Raw genomic sequence first — 19,161 nt, 5'->3', positions numbered from 1 at the left:
ACAAATTAAGCGAATTTTTGTTAGGTTGACAATAAGACCATTTGCAGATTTGGTATGCAACAACATGTCGGCAAACATAATAAATGTACATGTTGCAGATGTAGCCAATAAATAATTAAACAGACTACGCTCTCCAAAATACCTACTTATTCCGTAAAATAAAAGAACTCTGCATAATTTATACCTGCTGCAGGTATAAAAGTATATACATATACACAGATAAATGGAAATTTAAAATGAATTCGTTAAAATTAATGCGTACAGGTTCACTGATAATATACTTAGGTATAGGCTGTGTGACCACGCTCGATTTAATAATCAATCAGCATTACACGGTCAACATGGATATAACATATATCCTATCAAATTAACGAAAAGGGGGTTAATGATACCTATTATATATTTATATATTATATGAGTTCCTCGACAATACGCAGTTTTCAGCGATTTGCTGTTCCGAATATATTAATAGTTATAATATAAATATGATATGCTAAGCAATATGTTTAAAATCATTTGAAAAAAAAAATTGATTTTTTTTTTTTTGAAAAAGTAAACTTATAGTTTTATTTTAATCCACTATTATTGATTTGATGATAGGCAATTTATTTTACTCACCATTGGTTGTGGCAATAGATGTGATGGCGACGGTGATGATTATGGCTAATAGGGAGACGGCGCTTGGGCCCATCCTTATAAATCCGATCTGAAAACAATACAATTGATCAGACATATACAATTTATAGTAAGCAGTGTAATATAATATTAAATGTTCTTGAATCATAATTATTTTAAAGTGGTATTCTATACCACAATAATCAATTGATATGATATCAATGCAACGTTGCCAAATAATCCGGTTATTGTTTATAATATTTTAAATTTTAATATGTATTTTCATATTATTACTAATCAAGCGCATCTGCGAAGAGGAAGTGGCAAAAACAAAAGTAAAACAACGCTGTAGAGAAAGTGGGAATAGATTAGATTTTTATTTTGTAGATAATATTTCATTTTCAAATAATCTACAGGCTGATGTTTTAATGTCCGCAGTGCGCATTTCAACGAACTGACTGCATGCATGTCCGGTCGTAAGTACTTCAAAGGTGGGAGAAAAAAAGTGAAAATTCGATAGAAATATATTATATTTGTTCCCATCCGTCGTGGGACCATTTTCGAACATTTTCATACCTAATTAGATGATTTTCAACCGTTACTCGTTAGGTATTATAATTACTATATTATAATTAATTACTATTATCGCACGGTTAACCATCATGTTACTGCTATATGCTATAACAAACATTCAATGAGACAATGATGTATTTTCTTCGGTAATTTGATGGTAGTTTTTTTCATTTAAACAAACACTAAGAATGACCGTTGTACGTATTGTATCACCAATCTCGTAATAATTATTGTTCAAAATAATTACATTATTCAAACGCTATTGTTACAATTTAAAAAAGTATAGCTTGTAAAAATTTTGTTTTTATTTTCATTGAATATTCGATCGACGCAGCTAACATCATACATTTATTTCTTTACACCAACCACTGATATTTACGTGATAACCGATTAGTATAACATAAATTAAGTATACTTGCTAATAACGAAAATTATTTATAATATATTATTATACCAATAAACGCTTCCTCCAAGACTGATAATTCATTTAATTATAATTATATTACTATGTAATAATATACAATAGACTATATTATTATATTGAAACCAAGGAATAACATAGTTCAAAAACTCAAAAATAATATAGGTAGTTAATATAATCGTATAGTTATATAATATTAAATCACTTACAATAATACAACTTATGGTTGTTTTATAGTTTAAGAATTATATTTTTCAACTCATTCGCGAGGTACAATTTAACTCGTTCATCACATGCATTGGAATTCATATGAAATACTATAATTTATATTAAAACTATTCTAGGCCTGTAATCAATTTAATTTTGAGATAAAATCTTAAAATGTACTCTCATATTCTCATACATATTAAAATTATACAATTAATATAATATTTCTTGTTCATTATAAATATATTTATTTCTACTACATATTTTACTAAGTTATTGCAAAGGTTTTTGGTACAATATGATGTATACATAAATTATATCAGATATTAACTATATAAATGTTGTATAATTTGCATAAGTACCTACTTTATTACTATAAGATTTCGAATTAAAAATGTAGAATCTTAGTCAGATGTATGTAAATAAAACTACTTTGAAGGGGATATATTACGTGAAACTGAGTTACTATAGTAATTAATAAGCACATAACAGTTTAGGTTAAATGCATAATATTAAAACATAAGTTTATTGATGGAATGGTAAATGTAAAAAATATTAGAACAAATGAAACAGAAGGTCCTTTTATCCTAGAGTCTCTATTACCTACTATCAGACATAAATTAATATGATTGTAATCATATGTTTAAATAGTCCTATAGGCTATCATATTAATATATTAAATTTCTACAAAAAAGTTAAAAACTTTAATTTTTGTCATGATTCCTTATTGTTATTATATTATATTAAGTATTATAGCAATAAAAAATTATATTTACTTAATTTATTGCATATTTTGTACGATTATATTGCATTTTTAATTTATATTTGGAATTGTATCATTTAGTTAATTTGTATAACATGAAAACTTGTATTTTTACCATAAAAAGTGTTTATAATAAATAAATATATATAATAATAAATCACAGAAATAAGTTTTATGGAATAATAAAATATATGAAAATAACCCTACACATAATTTTTCGAAACACACTTTAATGTCGGATATATATTATAATATCCATAATATGTATAATATTATATTCCTGTTTCAGTTGAAATAAAACCATAACGAATTTTGATAACTTTAAAACATTCGAAACGTAAAATGTTTATTTTATTTCGATTTTGAACAAATAAACATTTCTCAATGGCATCAGTGCACTCTTACTAAAAGTTATTATTTTTATAATTAAACATATTCGGTTTTGTGCGTATAGTTAGTGTGATAATAATATAATGTACTATAATACAATAATTCTGTAATTTTGTAATCATAGTTATTTACGTCAATATAGTGTGAATAACAAAACATCAATTATAGCTAAATGTATATGGTATAATTTGAAAAGGTAATATTATTATAGTTTTTTAACAACTATTGAAATATTTCAAATTATATTAAATAATCATTAATTTTAAATTATTAACAAATATTTTGTTGGAAAATATAATGTGTAATGAAACAATTAAAATATCATTATTAAAATTTTATGTTAAAAGTTACAATGTAACATGATGCTTTATAAAAAAAAAGTCAAAATATTTAAAAGACCATCAATAAATAGAGATAATAAAAAAATTAATAATTTCATATTTACATAAGTATAAAAATGAAACATTATATTATTACTTACCTAACGTTGGTTACTTAAAAAAAAAACTTATCATGAAAATATTTAACAAAAATAAATAACTGTGTAGATAATATACTAAATATCGGACATGCCCATATAACCCATTTCCATAACAAAATAAAAAAAAAAGAAATGACGTTGCTAAAAACCTAACAAATCAATCACGCAGCACGTCACATCACACTTACAGATTATAACAAACATTCAACGTCAAAGAAAAGAACGCCAAATTTAAACAAATCTATCTACCAGCATCACCAGCATATTATTTGTTTATTTACTTACAAGCTACTTAGAATGTTTATACAATTTAAATATTAATAAAAATATGTATATATTGAAACTATACCAAGTTTTAATAAATTACTACAATTATTTTTAATTTCAGAAAAAAATTATAAAACTACATAATTATAAAATTCCTTGCACCGATATATTAAGTACATTATATTTTGTAATATTAAAAATAATGCATTATAATATAACTCATACTTTTAGATTCTGAACAGAGTGATGTTTTTTATTGAAATGTAAATGTGTAATCGACCAGATATTGTGTATTTATTTAGAATAAAATACTATTGGTGCCGGATGAAAATAATTGTCATCTCTATAATTTGTTTATAAAAGAGCAGATAAACGCAAAAATGGTGAATTTAAATTTTAAAACGAAAATTTAAAAACTGTCGGAGGTCGGATATAATCTTTTACATTTTGTAGTAATTGTTTCAATACTTTGTTAGCAATGGTAGCAATTGTAACACAGTAACTTGCTAAATGTTAAGTGTAAATTCCACTAATTTGAACAACATTTTTTTTCTAAATCTTTTGTAATTTTTAATTTATGCAATATTTTTACTTTATTCTAAATTAAAATAAGTATGATTCAATTCAAAATGAAAAATGTGTACTTCAAATAGTTAAAATTACATATTTGTGAGCAATGGCTTCAAATTTAGATTTTCTTTTCCAGGCTTATGAATATTATTTTTCTAGCCAGAAAAAAAACACCGTGTTATAAAGCGCCCAACACATAATGCATTTGGATAACAGTAGTGAATGTGATATTTGTATTATGTAGCGTTAGTATATTACACGTCTACATCAAAAGTGACTAAGTAAGGACAGCGGTTATGTTATCCAAACTCAATTTATTCCAACGTCATACAACGACAATATATGATAAGGAAAAAAACATTTTTTTTTTTTTTTGGATACTCAAATCGTAATATACGAGCAAGTAACAAAAGCAACCATATAACGTATACATATTATAATAATAATATAGGTATGGTATAATATAATATTTTTATGATACACACATGAGAGAGCATTATTATGATTGGTTTTCCTCACTATCCATCTGGAATTTATCCAGAAAAAGTATCAATATAACAACATGATGATGAATATGCGCGTTATATACCTTCAATCTACACTACATGCATAACAATATTATATCAAGTGATTGCCGTTTACCATATTGACTACCTACGTTATCATGTAACTGATTGACGTTTTTGCCGGGATATTGTTATAATCCAATTACTGGATTAAAGTGTACAAAAATAACAATACAATACGACACATCGTGTATTATATTTTGTAATAAAGTTATTGGTTTAGGTGAGCATTATTTATTATTTTTTTTAACGAGTCCGTATTTATATGAAAGTAAATACCATTTTCTGTATCGGTAAACCTATAGCGATATTCAACAGTTTGATAAACGGTCCGAATAAATGTATGAATTCACATATCTAAGCACAATGCATTCTATACGATGCTGTTTACATACGCAATTTATTTGAATACAAAGTGTGGAACTGTATGAAGTTCGGTGAAAATCCCATTAAATTCCATAATATAATTGAAAATATTTAATAATATTATAATGAAATATATAACATATTATTCTAATTTGTGTGCTTACATTTACTTTTTGTACACGCTGGTTCGAAATTTCTTTATGGGTATTATTGTGTACTCCTCACATTGTATTATATTTCAAAATAAATAAGCAGCATCAATTTACATTGACAAACAATCATTTCGATGACGGCTAAACACGATTAATATCGTTGGGGTTGAGCTAATATTGTGATGACATCGATTTCTTTTCGTTCCGCTTAACTAACTTTTTCACAAACATTTCTACCAGATTCGATCATCGCAGTCGTATGTTTTCTACAAGATTAATAACGCAACTTCAAAATTACAACACCAATAAATTTGTATTAAAATTAATAAATTATATCGCTTATGACAGAATGTAATACCTACTTATAACTTAAAATATTTATACTTCAAGCAAACTTCTAACTTCATGTAGCTTTTAAAAAAATTAAATTCAACCAACAAAATGACCTCCCTTGAGTCATGGAACTCACTTGGGTTTGATATCAAATCTATAAAGACCGTATTGTGTACAACTTGTCAGTTTTTTCTGTCCCAATTTAATTTTACTAAAAGAAAAATGTACACAACAATAATCATTACTATAAAACATACTATAGCTCTCTCGTAATTTGCATGCAGAATCCATCATAATAATTATACAATAAGGGATGGTTGAAATTAAGTTATAGTTTCAGTATTTTTTTTTTTTAAATATAAGAATATATTACAGAAAACCATAAAATACATTGAATCAAGTGTGATCTTAAACAGAATTTGTTATACTATTAAGATAAAAATATAATATAAGTAATTTAAAATGCTTAAAATATTAATATTATACTTCAGCACATCATTATACTATGCTGTGTTTAAGTGAGCGAAGTAAGACAAACGTCCACAAATGATTCTGTATTTACTATTATGTCCAATTTTTCATCAATATTACAAAAGCATAATATAGTTAAAATAAATTCCTACTATACATAAATCGTATTTTCAGATATTTAAAATACACTAACAAAATAAGGATTGTAAATTAAAAATAAAATGTCATTATTAACTATGCTTGTACATATTTTTTTTCTTTATCTAGCTACTTTATTACCTACCTTAAAATCCCTCAAAAGCTTGACCGAAACTCGTATCCATCAAACCGTAGTCAACAACGCCATAGTGTCTATTAATCGAAGTGATAAAATTAATTCCTTTCTCTCCACGATCAATCATCGCGCCTTACTCCCAAAAATAGCAACTACGCGTTTTTCTTGTGTTTTCTAACAATAAAGGTTCAACCACTCGATCATCACAGTAGCTAAGGCAATTGAAAGTTTATTTTATAGTTTTATCGGCGTAAACCAATACAACAAATAAGGGAATAATATTAATGTTCCCTAACTATGTGATTTTTTTATTCTTACAAGTACCTACAACAGGTATAATGTATTATTAACAAATGTAAAAACAATAATATCAAGTATACTTATGAAATACCTAAGCATATTATTTATCAATTGTAAAATTGTATATAAGTACCTAAATAAATAGAATGCAGTTATATATTTACGAATACAACAAAATACAATATTTCTATTTTAACTATTTTTACTAACTTAAACTATTCAAAAATCAATAATTTTAAATTTTTATAATTTATTACTATTATTTTTTATTTAATTACTACTAATTAGATATAATGAGCTTATAAAATACGTACATAAATATAAAAAGTGTATGAATGATAACTTTTGTAGTCAAAATATATTCTAAAATAAAAAAAAATATTATAATTATTCGGTACTTTTTCTTCGTTGCATATTCTAACCTTTTTTTTTCCTACGTGTCTCTATGTATATAGAGCTATTATTCTATGATTAATAGTTGATTACATATGTTATTAGATATAATATAAACTTAATGTTAGAAACACATTACAGAAAAAATAACGTCTACATTTTTGGTACACACTTGGTTTGTTCAATAAAAAAAGTCGATCTATTCCTCGTAAATGGAATAAAAGAAAACAATGACATAGCAAGAGAACAAATTATTATTTTACGATATCGAATTAACTATAAGACTGCAATGATACAACAGTTGTACCAATCATTAGCCCACAATAGGATCACGTTCTGACATTTTATCACTCGGACAATATAATACTACAATAACGGGCTATTCATCAGTATTGTTGTAGGCGTGTACATAAAAATATTAAAACTAATATGCTATTAATTACCGTAGTGATAACATCTTTTTATCATCCATTCGTCTATTATTTATTTTACATCCATGGACACCGTTCGGAACTATTGAAACGTGCCTACACGTTGAATACATACACCGTTAACTGTGTTATGTGCGGAAAAAGTTAAATCGAACTTTCTTCCTTTCACTCGAATTGTAAATAAACAATATATATTATCATATTTAAATGATTAATATCGAAAGAGCTTCGATAATAATATATATCAATGTACTCTTCGAGGTATTTTTACGTCAATGCATGTATAATCGGGTTAAACATAATAATTATTGGTCATTGATGGAACTGGATTATGCAAATGTTTAGTAAATGTGCTACTATATATACTCGTCTGACTACAAGGTATCTATTATAGACTATAATACTATAATAGGTATAATGTACAACACTATAGGTGCACGGTGAGTTGTACAACTACAGAAGTAAACACTATCAATAGATAGTGAAATATCAAAAAGTATAAACTTAATTTAAATATTATATGTTTAAAAATCAATACAATTGAGGTTTGAACAATGCATATTGTACTTATTTTTTTTTTTCATTTTAATATCTGCGTTGGTTAAGACGCATTATAAACTTTTAAATTTTTAATTTTCAAACAACGTTTTTAGTTTATGAGGACTCTACTCGTTATGTATAAAATATCTAACGACTTTTTTTTCGATATTCATAAGTATCTATATCATAATAAATAATTGATTTATTTGAGTTAGTGCAAATGACGATCTACGAAATTCGTGTCACGAAAAGTTTATTTTGAAAAAAGTACTAAGTATACTTGTATATAATTAAATATGAAAAACAGAGAGACACAAGATTATTCAAAACTAATTTTTTGGTTTTATCGTACTGGTTATATACTTCGTGATAACACTCATTCACGGCGCATTGTAGTGTCGTATCCATAACATTAGAATACGAATTGCACAAATACGTAGTAGCGGAATCAAATATTTCAATGTGAAAAACTATTCGGAGATTCGACCCGTTTCAAATCTGCTGACGATTTGTACACGGTGATCTACAGACAACGCGCGTGATCTATAAAATATTTTATACGATTACGCTTTTGATACAATTTGACGATAATAACAACAACGACAACAAAAAAACGACCACAACGTACGTTCACGGTGGCGAGGATGTGTGGCTGTGAATCGAAATCGTATAACATTAGTAATTGCATATACGGACAAGACGACGGTGCAGTGGACAAACACAATAGTAGTTCGACAACACAATAAAATATTGTCGGTAGCGACGATATTTAATTTTAGAGGTTGCGTGCGATTTGGAAGATCGTGTGCACATTAATAAAAGTTTAGAAACGCGAATCGTATACTTATTATAGGTGTGTTAGTGTGTGTGTGTATTATACTAACGTATCAAGTATGGTACGTCTGGACCGCGTTTAGTAGTCATGTGGAAATACTAGTTTTTGCTTTTCTGTTTTCTGTTTTTTTTTTGCGGTCGTAGGACACATCGAAATATATAATAATATTATTTATCAATTTGCGTTTAAACGTCGTGTACCGGATCAATGACGAAGACGCCGCTATACAGTAGATAACCCATTACGATGCGTGTGTTCGGTTTAAAAAGTCGGTCGCCACGGGACGATAGTAAATCTTGTACAGTATAATATATGTAAAACTTCTTACCGGTACAGTACCAACGTTTTACGACAGGCTCTTGCGGCGCTTGGACGCAGGTACGCTTTCTCCATTCGGTGCATCCTCGTTTTACATTATACAGATAGGTACGTGTGCGACTATTATCCAGAGAAAATACGTTAAATTATTATTTGATTTGTTGGCATTATTATTATTATTGTATATAATAAACGGTCAACGATCACAAACCACGTCGATGACGGATTTTTTTTTCTCGATTCGTGGCGCGTTTTTGTACGCTCGAGCCGCTGTCCGTCGCATCGCTCAACGCAGCTGATAAAATGATAATAGGTAATAAATTATTGAACTCCCATATAATATCACGGTTTATTTGATTATTGAATTGTACGCGGCACCGAACTGAATAAAAAATAATTGACGACGACGACGACGATTACTGAACTTAATGCGGCGTTATATATTTTTTTTTCGGCGAATTATACGATAAGTAGGACGTTCTCCGTAAACTGCATTAGGTCGATACAATAACCGACAAATTAAATTGTTTAAATTACTTGAGAAAAATATAGTTTTAAAGATGTCAAACTAAGTGAAAAAAGAAAAATAATAATCCATATATACACTAAGTACTAATCACTATACCGTGACATATAATATATTATTATTGTTCAATTTACTATTCAATTGCACGTAGACGTTTAACTTAAACCGTAATAATATTATATTAATACTTGTAAAACAATAATTAAAACACGATTAATTGTGTCTATTGAATTATTTAAAACATATTATATTATTATGGACAAGTTCCGCGAGTTCATTGAATAGTGATCACATGCATACATCCAAAATATGTAAATTATGATTTTTTTCACAAATAATAATTATTATATAACGTCCACTAAGTTTAAGAGCACAAAATAATTTATAATAATACTATTTTGTTTAATAAACTTACAGGAAAAATGACCTAGAATGCAACTGACATAGTTTAAATGACATTCATTTGTATAACGAAATGTTTAATATCATACTATGACAGAAGTGATTACGGCAATAAATTGTGTGACATTTTACAATAGATTGAAATGTCAACCATTGTCAAAATAATTATTATGATCTTAAGACATGCGTATTATATTTAATAATTTATGTAAAATATATTAACATACCTATTATATTTCATACCTATTTACCTAATTCACAAAACTGTAAATAGTATATTTTTTTAATTTTAATAAAATAATTATAATCCATAAACTAAAATTATACTACTTACCTTCACAAATTACAAACTTTAAAAATAAGTACAATAATATTATGTATTCTTATGATTTGTATGAATTCTTAAAATGTGATTTTCAATGTTTATAACATAAGAAAAACAATTATTTTATAATACTTTTATGTTATACTTATTCCATGCTTTGGTCAATAATTTATTATTGTTTCAATTAAATTATTGAAATTAATTTAATTTTTAAAAATATCTATACATTTTTGCGGAATAATAATAATATGAAAGTAAATCTTACTTTTAGGTACCTACGTAAAATTTAATTTTTTAGACAAAAAGTTTTAAATTATACTGAAAAATAATAATAATAATAATAAAATATAACATAACCTACCAAAAACAACTTTTCTAAATCTCAATAGTCGCATTCATTTTTCTAGACCATAAAAGTACACGAAAAACAAAGTTCGTTTAACCGTATACACTATACATGCGCATAAAAGAACATGCAGTGGCTATAGATTAAAATAAAGATTAAACATTGAAGTTCTATCCTCTTCTTTAACTTAAGAACAATCCGATGCGACATAAATCAATAATTTTATATGATCACACAATCTGAAACTTTTGATATACTCATTCTGGTTCAAACACGAACGCGATTTTGGATTCACCGCAATAAATTTAAACTGTATTTACACGTACATAATAAAATATACGGGAACAAAGACAATTGGTATTTTAAATTTTAATCGTCACGTGCAATATGTGTAATACAATTTTAACATCTCCTAGTATTTTGCAATAATACTAACAGTATTATAATAACAGCTATTTGAATAATAATAATACATAACAACGTGTTTCAATTGTACAGTTTTATCGATCGGCGTAACATTTTATTTTTGTTAGGGGAAACAAGACCGAGATAAAAAATGTTAAATAATTCAATTGTATTACTGCAGATGCTATAATTCTGTATGAAAACATATTCTAGTATAAATAATAAGTAATAACATACCTACTATACAAAGTGTTCAAAATATAAAATAATAACAAATGGTGATACAAAATAACAACCAAAATCCAAGAGCATTATTATTGTTGATTATATTATGAAAAAAAAACCTACGTTCTTAAAAAATTCACACCATATGCTTAGTGTAATGAAAATAAAAAAACATATAATTATACCAATTGATATAGATCACGTTGCCCTTATGGACCTGCTACAAATGAGTGAAATATAAATTGTATGCTGCAACAAGTATAAATATAATCAATTCACCGTCAAGCCTTCAAGGGGTTGGTGCGCCTCTTTCAATAATAAAATTACTCCATTGGATGAGACGAAAAAATCATAAAAACGATCACGGGCAGAATAAATTGAATTCAATCAAACAATTTCCAAGAAAAAAAACGCCAATACTATTTTATCATTCTTGTACAGATACTAATGATGTGTTTTAGGTTTAAGTGGCAATTTGTCAAAACTATAATAGTTTTCCAACTGACTAGAAACTTGCAGTTTGCGCGCGAATATCTAAAATGTAGTATCAATAATTATACGTATGTTCAATTTACTGGAAAATCAATGATTTTTGTAAAAATATACTTTTTAAACACATTATATAATATTATATGAAGATTAGTACAAAAATCAGATAATTAAACATAAATATACATCAATTACTATAGAGTGTACTATTCATATATAAGTCAAACTTTAAGAAATCAAAATCACAAGCACTGAAGCACATGCTATAATAACATAGTATATTATTGTTGCTTTATAATATTATATAACAATATAATATTACAATATTCACCAGAATATTTAAAAAAAATAAAAATTCATTATAGACATAATATTATGAGAAAAAGTACAATATTTATAATATCATTAAAACTCTTTATCAAAATAATAATAATAATAATAACTATATTTCATTATAAGAAAAATAAATTTCTAATATAACTAGATTTCAAAAATTATTGCATTCAACTATTTTATATATTTTTGGTTAGTCTTATTGTTATATATTTTTTTTTTATCATAAAATTATACTATCCAAAATTCAAAAAATAATATTAAAAATAAAATATGAAACTGTCTTTCTCGTTCAATTTAGGAAAATCAAACATTTACGTTTTTAATTTTAAACGAATTGTTTACATAATATTAAGTTAAACATTTTTTTTAAGGTATCCTTTGGGTTGTAATTAGTTTCATCAAAAAATATTTCACCACTTGCACACTAAACTAATAAATAAATTATCAAGAGACAACAACTCATAATTTCAAGTAAAAAATCTACGCTTAAAACATTTAGGTTATCCTGATATTATGCGACCTGAATCGTTCTTTCTGTACAATTTAATTCTAAAGAGTAAAGAGTAACTATGTACAATATAAGAATCTAAACAATGTATTATCAAACTATAACAATCTTCGACGATCAATAACACTCTGAAAATGTACATGATAATAATTAATAATTTTTTTATTATAATTATAATATTAAATTATTACGACGTGATTTTATTGTCGACGCGACACGTGCTCGTCTCTACGCACATGGTTCTGCTGCTTATAACAACTATAATAAAAAGTGTTATTGCTACATAATGCTCGCATTCTAATTGATAAGAGCTTGATCGGAAGTATTTACGTAATTGCAAATCACGCCTGATTTTTTTTCGTAACTATTTTAAATTCTGCATGATTTGGTATCATCGAAAATAATAAGTCTAAGCACTCGTATATTTTTTTAAACACGTTTTACTTAGTCAAATCATTATATAAAAGTGGAACAAAATATGAAAAACAAATTTAAAATTGCTAATGACACATAGACGACTGAATAAGTATTACAGATATAAAATCTAACCTGTTCCTATATTAAAATATTTATACAGAACTATAAACCGGTCATACTATATAATACAATTTGTCTACCAAATAACTTTTTGGTTAATAAAACACCATAGTCCAACAGTGTATTGACAATACTATTTGTATTTTTATAATTGTTATAGGTGTATAAGTATGTTTTGATAAGTGGAACTATTCATAAGTAATAAGTATATATAAAAAAGTTAATATTATTCCAGTTTATCGGTCATCAATGTATCGATGCTACAGTCATGTATAATTTTTGTTACGAACGCAAGAAACTACAGTTATCTACAACGTTTTATCAATAAATATAACAATTCGTTTGCATTCGAGTCACTATATAGACATTATGTCAATTATAGAATTTAATATAAATTTAATATTGTTTCGGGACCTGATAATATAATATAAATCAGAAACGAATAACGACATAAGCTCAGCCACTATACGATAGTTAACCTATTATTATAATCAATACCTACATGGGTTTTAAAAAATATAATTTACTAGTACTTACGGGGATCCTGGAAAATGTCAGAGGACGGACGCCGCGAGACGTCGGCTCGAAACGAAACTCGAGTTTTTGTGTACGATGATGAAGAAAAACAATTATAATATATTACAATATAATAACACACCGAACAACGAAAATAATATAATATAAAACCACCGCCGTATACGCGTTTCTCACGTCATGATCATAACCGACGGTCGCGGTCGGTAAAACTCGTGCAGACGCGTTCGACGGCTGCTTCGGACTGCTTCACATTCCGCGAAGACGCATTTTCCGAGGATATGCCGGTAAGTACTACCAGTTCTACCGCGACCGTAATCGCCGGGCGACTATTCGATTCTTGGCGGGAGAGAGTGTTGGAGAGAGGGCCCACCGATAAACACTCAGCTAGACGTCCGACTCTCAGATTATTATAATGACGATGATGTCTAGCTGGTTATGATTATACTATAAAATACGCACATTTATCATAAATCGTCACAAGACGGTGACAAACATCCGAAAGAAATAGAAGACTACCGCAACGGCGGTGGCGGTGGTGGCGGTGGTGGCAGTCAGTCGGTACGATATCATCGTATTATTTTACTCCTCCTCGATCTTATCCGTGTTTCCTTATTGTTTTTATTTTTTCTTAACCAATCGATTATTATCGGTAATCTCTTGACGAAATGTTTTAAATAACAATATTAATGTACGGAGTGATCCATTTAACCGACTACACTGAATATTTTTCGAGACAATTTTAGTGTTTTTGAAAACAAAAAATATACCTAGTTCTATAATACAGTTTTAAATATATATTTTATAAAGTTATATTTTTACAAAATAATATAGTATATTGATACAAATTTTGGCAAAATTATTTCACTCTTATAATTAAAAATACAATTTATCATTAAAAATTAAAAAATTTAAAGGCATCACTGTGTTAAAAAAATAATAGAAAATTATATTTTTTTAATTGTTATAAAACCTTATTTATAATTGTAATATATTACAATACGTAGGTAGTACTTAGAACACTTAGGTACATCACAATATTTTTTATTTTCTTAAAATACAATAATTGACTAGAAGATCATTGTAACGATTTTTTTAATCGAATCATCCTGTATCAACGTGTTTTATTACAATGACCGTCTCTCTCTCTCTCTCTCTCACTGCTCCATCTTTCGTGGCCTATAGCCTTAGCATAATATTCCTTTCGCCACTTATTATGAGTGTACAATACAATCTGTTTCTGTGATCTATAGTATTATACACGCGGCGGCTATGAAACGGTTTCGGATAATACTATCGTTATTGTATTATTTTTATTGTCACCTCATCGGTTTTGGAAATCGTCTGCCGCTACAGGTGAAAACAGTGGATAATTTCCGGAAGGACGACACCGAGCTCTACGCCACCGCCGCCGCTTCCGGTAGCGAACGTTCTTAACATTATACATAAACGATGACGATAATGATACTGATAACAATTTTATTAATAACAGTATTAATGATGATGATGAAAATAATAATATGAGCCGCTGTGAAGTGGTTGTCATCATTAATAATTGTATATGATAATTATGTACACATAGTACGCACCCGTATACGGTGCTAGACAATATAAATAGGTTTTATTCTCGGCAACGCAAAGTTTCTGGTCATGAAATTGTAGCGAGACTTGACTCGCTTACGGCAGACGCGCGTAATTCATCAAACACAATATGTGCTTAACAAGTTTCTCATCGTTTATCATAATATAGTGATATCTTATATACAACAGTTAAGATTAACGTCTTTAGACGAGCAACAATAATTTTCATATTAGGAATTATTTTCGAAAACATCATATCTTTTTTTTTGAATTTCAAAAATAAATCAGTGACATGTAACAATGTAGGTATAATGTACGAGTATATACATATTATATTTTATATGAGAATAAAAATTAATAATTGATAAATATCCCTCAGCAGTCGTATCCTACCAACAAATAGAATATTTTGCAATTAGATACCAGAAAAATATATAAAATAAGTATTATATATTATTAACTAACTATCGAATTTGATATGTCTAATTTGGTATTAATTGTTCAATACTATTCGGTTGTAATATCGACATAATATGTGATTAAAACTTTATAATATTATATAGCTGTTATATGATTATTATGATATAATAAAGTAGAAAATTTTATTTATTTAATGGAAAACCAGACGTTAAAAAAATGAAGACGTCTATGTGATATATAATATATATACGTAAACATCTATGTAATATGCTTGGAAACTATTTTTATAGGATTAAAAATATTACTTATTGTAACCAAGGGCACGGAAATCGTGACGGATTGACATTCGATACAATACAAATTTAATAGTTAGTTATATAGTATATATACATTATACAGGTATTCCGCAGTACACCATAACGCAGAAATCTGAAAAATTCGATAATTTCACTTTTTTTTCGAGTGGAAATTTTTAAACAACACGTGTTAACATAATAATGTAATATAATTTTAAATTTCTTTCAAATGTATGGTTATATAATAAAATATTATTGTTGAATAGATTAACTCTAGGATATTCAAGGTATCAAGAATTTTTTATAATGAAACAATTTTTGGATCATTAGTTGATTGTATTAAATATTAAATTAATGTAAATTTATAAAAAATGTTTTTTTTTTTTTTAATTAATATCAAATTCGAGCTTATGGTTTATCGTTTTTGAATATTTACTATTCAATTTTAAACTATTTTTTAGGACAAATTTACTTCGAACAGTAAGAACTTTTGATAATTTAAAATCGGATGATTTCTTGATTACTACAACTATACTTAATAACTCAACAAGAATGAACAAAAAACTAAATAATTTAATTCAAATATTGCGTCAAATCGGTACTACACATATTGGATATGATTTTATGATTTTATTCAGAAAACTGGTCAATTTATAATATGAACTGTATTTACTAAAAAATAATATGCAAAATGCTTATAACTTATAAATAAACAAGTACATAATTTTTTTTTTGCATAATGATGTATTATATTATATATTATATTATTTTCATAAACGAAATAGTTTTTTTTAACCAAATTTTCAGAAATATTTATTAAATTTACAATGAAAATTAGTCATAAAATAAAATAAATAACTTTTATACAACTTACAAATGATGTGTTAATACTCGTGTATATTATCTTGTAAATAAACCTTCTAGCGCGCGTGCGTTAAAGTCTTTTTAAGGATATTTGCGAATGAAATATACTATTTTGTCACTGTTAATTGTCACTTACTATAAAATAAGCACAATGAATGAAAACAAATATCAACACATAATCCCCGAATCTTATATAGTTTTAGTTAATTTATAATAAGCTAAAAAAAATTTTATAAAATAACAGTTATTGAATTATATCATAATATTAATATGTGAGAAGTTGCTTTCTGACCAGACTCAACTTTTCAAAATAAATTGTAATACATCATATTTTTCGTAAGTAATTTTGAGTTTACTTCTAGAATTAAAGAATTTATTGACCGTGATATCCTCGTAGAGTTCAGTTGCATGAAATTATTTGAGCGATTCAGTGAAATTTGGTAAATTGAAAATTCCTACATGTAACATATTATAGAAAATATAGATAAACGGTTACGAATGTAAATTCCTCCATAAACAAAAATATACCAATATTTCTTACATGATGATAAAATTAAATGCATTACTTCCTGTACTGTACAGATATTATATTTAACTATATAAATTATTGAATGGCCAATGGCCATACTATTTAGTCTGAATTGTTAGTCTTAAATCTGAATGAAATGGTAGGGAAATTTTTATTCTTTATAATTGATTTGTAGTAAGATCCTTAACTTCAACAACTTCCCATATATGGTCGACTTCTAAATTCCGAGAATGAACTTACGATTATTAATCATAATTAAAAGAATATAATTTAAAATATTTTGTTCTGAAAGACTATTTGCTACCATGAGCAATTAATATCACATATAGGTACACGAATAAATACATAATAATATATCATGATTATATCTTATATAATAATTATATATCTACTTAATATTGAGATAAACAATTGAAAAATAAAATAAAACTGTAATAATTACTGTGCATCGATTTAATACTCTATTATTTTTCTTTTTTTTTCTTTTTAACAATATTTCACTATAAATATCATAAGATAGTTTTAATAAAATTAAGTGTGCATGTTTATGTTTTTTATATTATATAGTTCAATTAAAATTTTTAAATGTCATTGAACTTCAATGAAATATATTTCTTTCATTATTACTCTCAATTCTAATTAACATATGATAAGTAAATTTAATAAAATAATTCTAAGTATATAAATAAGAATTAGAATAAATATTCGTATAGTATAAGTATGTTTATTTACTACATAGAATATTATTTAAACAGGTTTTTTTAAATATTGCCCGTAGATAGAAGATACTACGGTACCATGATAATTATTGTACTTTCAACTTCTCGTTCTAAAAACAAATAATTTATAATCAATATGTAAATCCATTACACACGTCATATATGTGTGCTTCTATTGCAACAAGCACTATATTATACTAATTTGTCATTCGAATAATTTAGCATGAACAGTAAATATCAATAGAAGAAAGTTAATATAAAAATATGAATTTGGTTATTAAAATTTTCTCCTCAGATTCTCGATGTATGATTTAGACTTAACTACTAAATTAAACACAGCTATATATATATATACAAATAACAATAGTAAATGGGGTTTACATATAATTATAATCAAAAAAAAAAAAAAAAATACAAATACTTAAGTAAAAAAATATTTTTGGATACAATTTTTAGGAAATGAATAGGTAACTCACAAATCCATCATATTATTGAATATATAATACAGGATAAGGATTCATTGACATCCAAACTATTCGATTAATGCGTTTAGCTGAACTGTATATATTATTTTAATAAATTATACGTATTATATATTATAATCACTACACATTATCATATTTTATTAAAGTTAAAATGCTGTAATTTGTTGTATATTTTATAAGATAAACGAAATGAGATAATAATTTTAATTCACCGTTAAATTAAAATTGTAAACTAACATTTAAAACTTGGTAGTACCAACTTAATATGCCCAGGAATTTGCTCTGTTGTTCTTCTTCTTATCAATACTTTAAGTTCATGATACTTTTAGTTAAACCATAAAATATTTTAAAATAATCATTACACCTAT

At 26.3% G+C, this 19,161-nt stretch overlaps 1 protein-coding gene across 1 annotated transcript in view; it reads right to left on the bottom strand.

Annotated features, from left to right (window-relative positions):
- Positions 1-14,198, bottom strand: part of LOC114126801 (cadherin-89D) — a 43,446-nt gene extending 29,248 nt beyond the window's left edge. The window contains exons 1-2 of the mRNA XM_027990822.2: positions 13,903-14,198; positions 619-706 (exon numbers count right to left, since the gene is read on the bottom strand). Coding sequence (XP_027846623.2) covers positions 619-691 — 73 coding nt within the window. The 5' untranslated portion in view covers positions 692-706; positions 13,903-14,198. The remainder of the gene's footprint in view (positions 1-618; positions 707-13,902) is intronic.
- Between the last annotated feature and the right edge of the window lie 4,963 nt (positions 14,199-19,161).

This window comes from Aphis gossypii, chromosome 2 (assembly GCF_020184175.1).
Source record: "Aphis gossypii isolate Hap1 chromosome 2, ASM2018417v2, whole genome shotgun sequence".
NCBI classification, from domain to species: Eukaryota; Metazoa; Arthropoda; class Insecta; order Hemiptera; family Aphididae; genus Aphis; species Aphis gossypii.
Note: the sequence above shows the minus strand (reverse complement) of the source record. Positions and strands in the feature narration are given on the sequence as shown.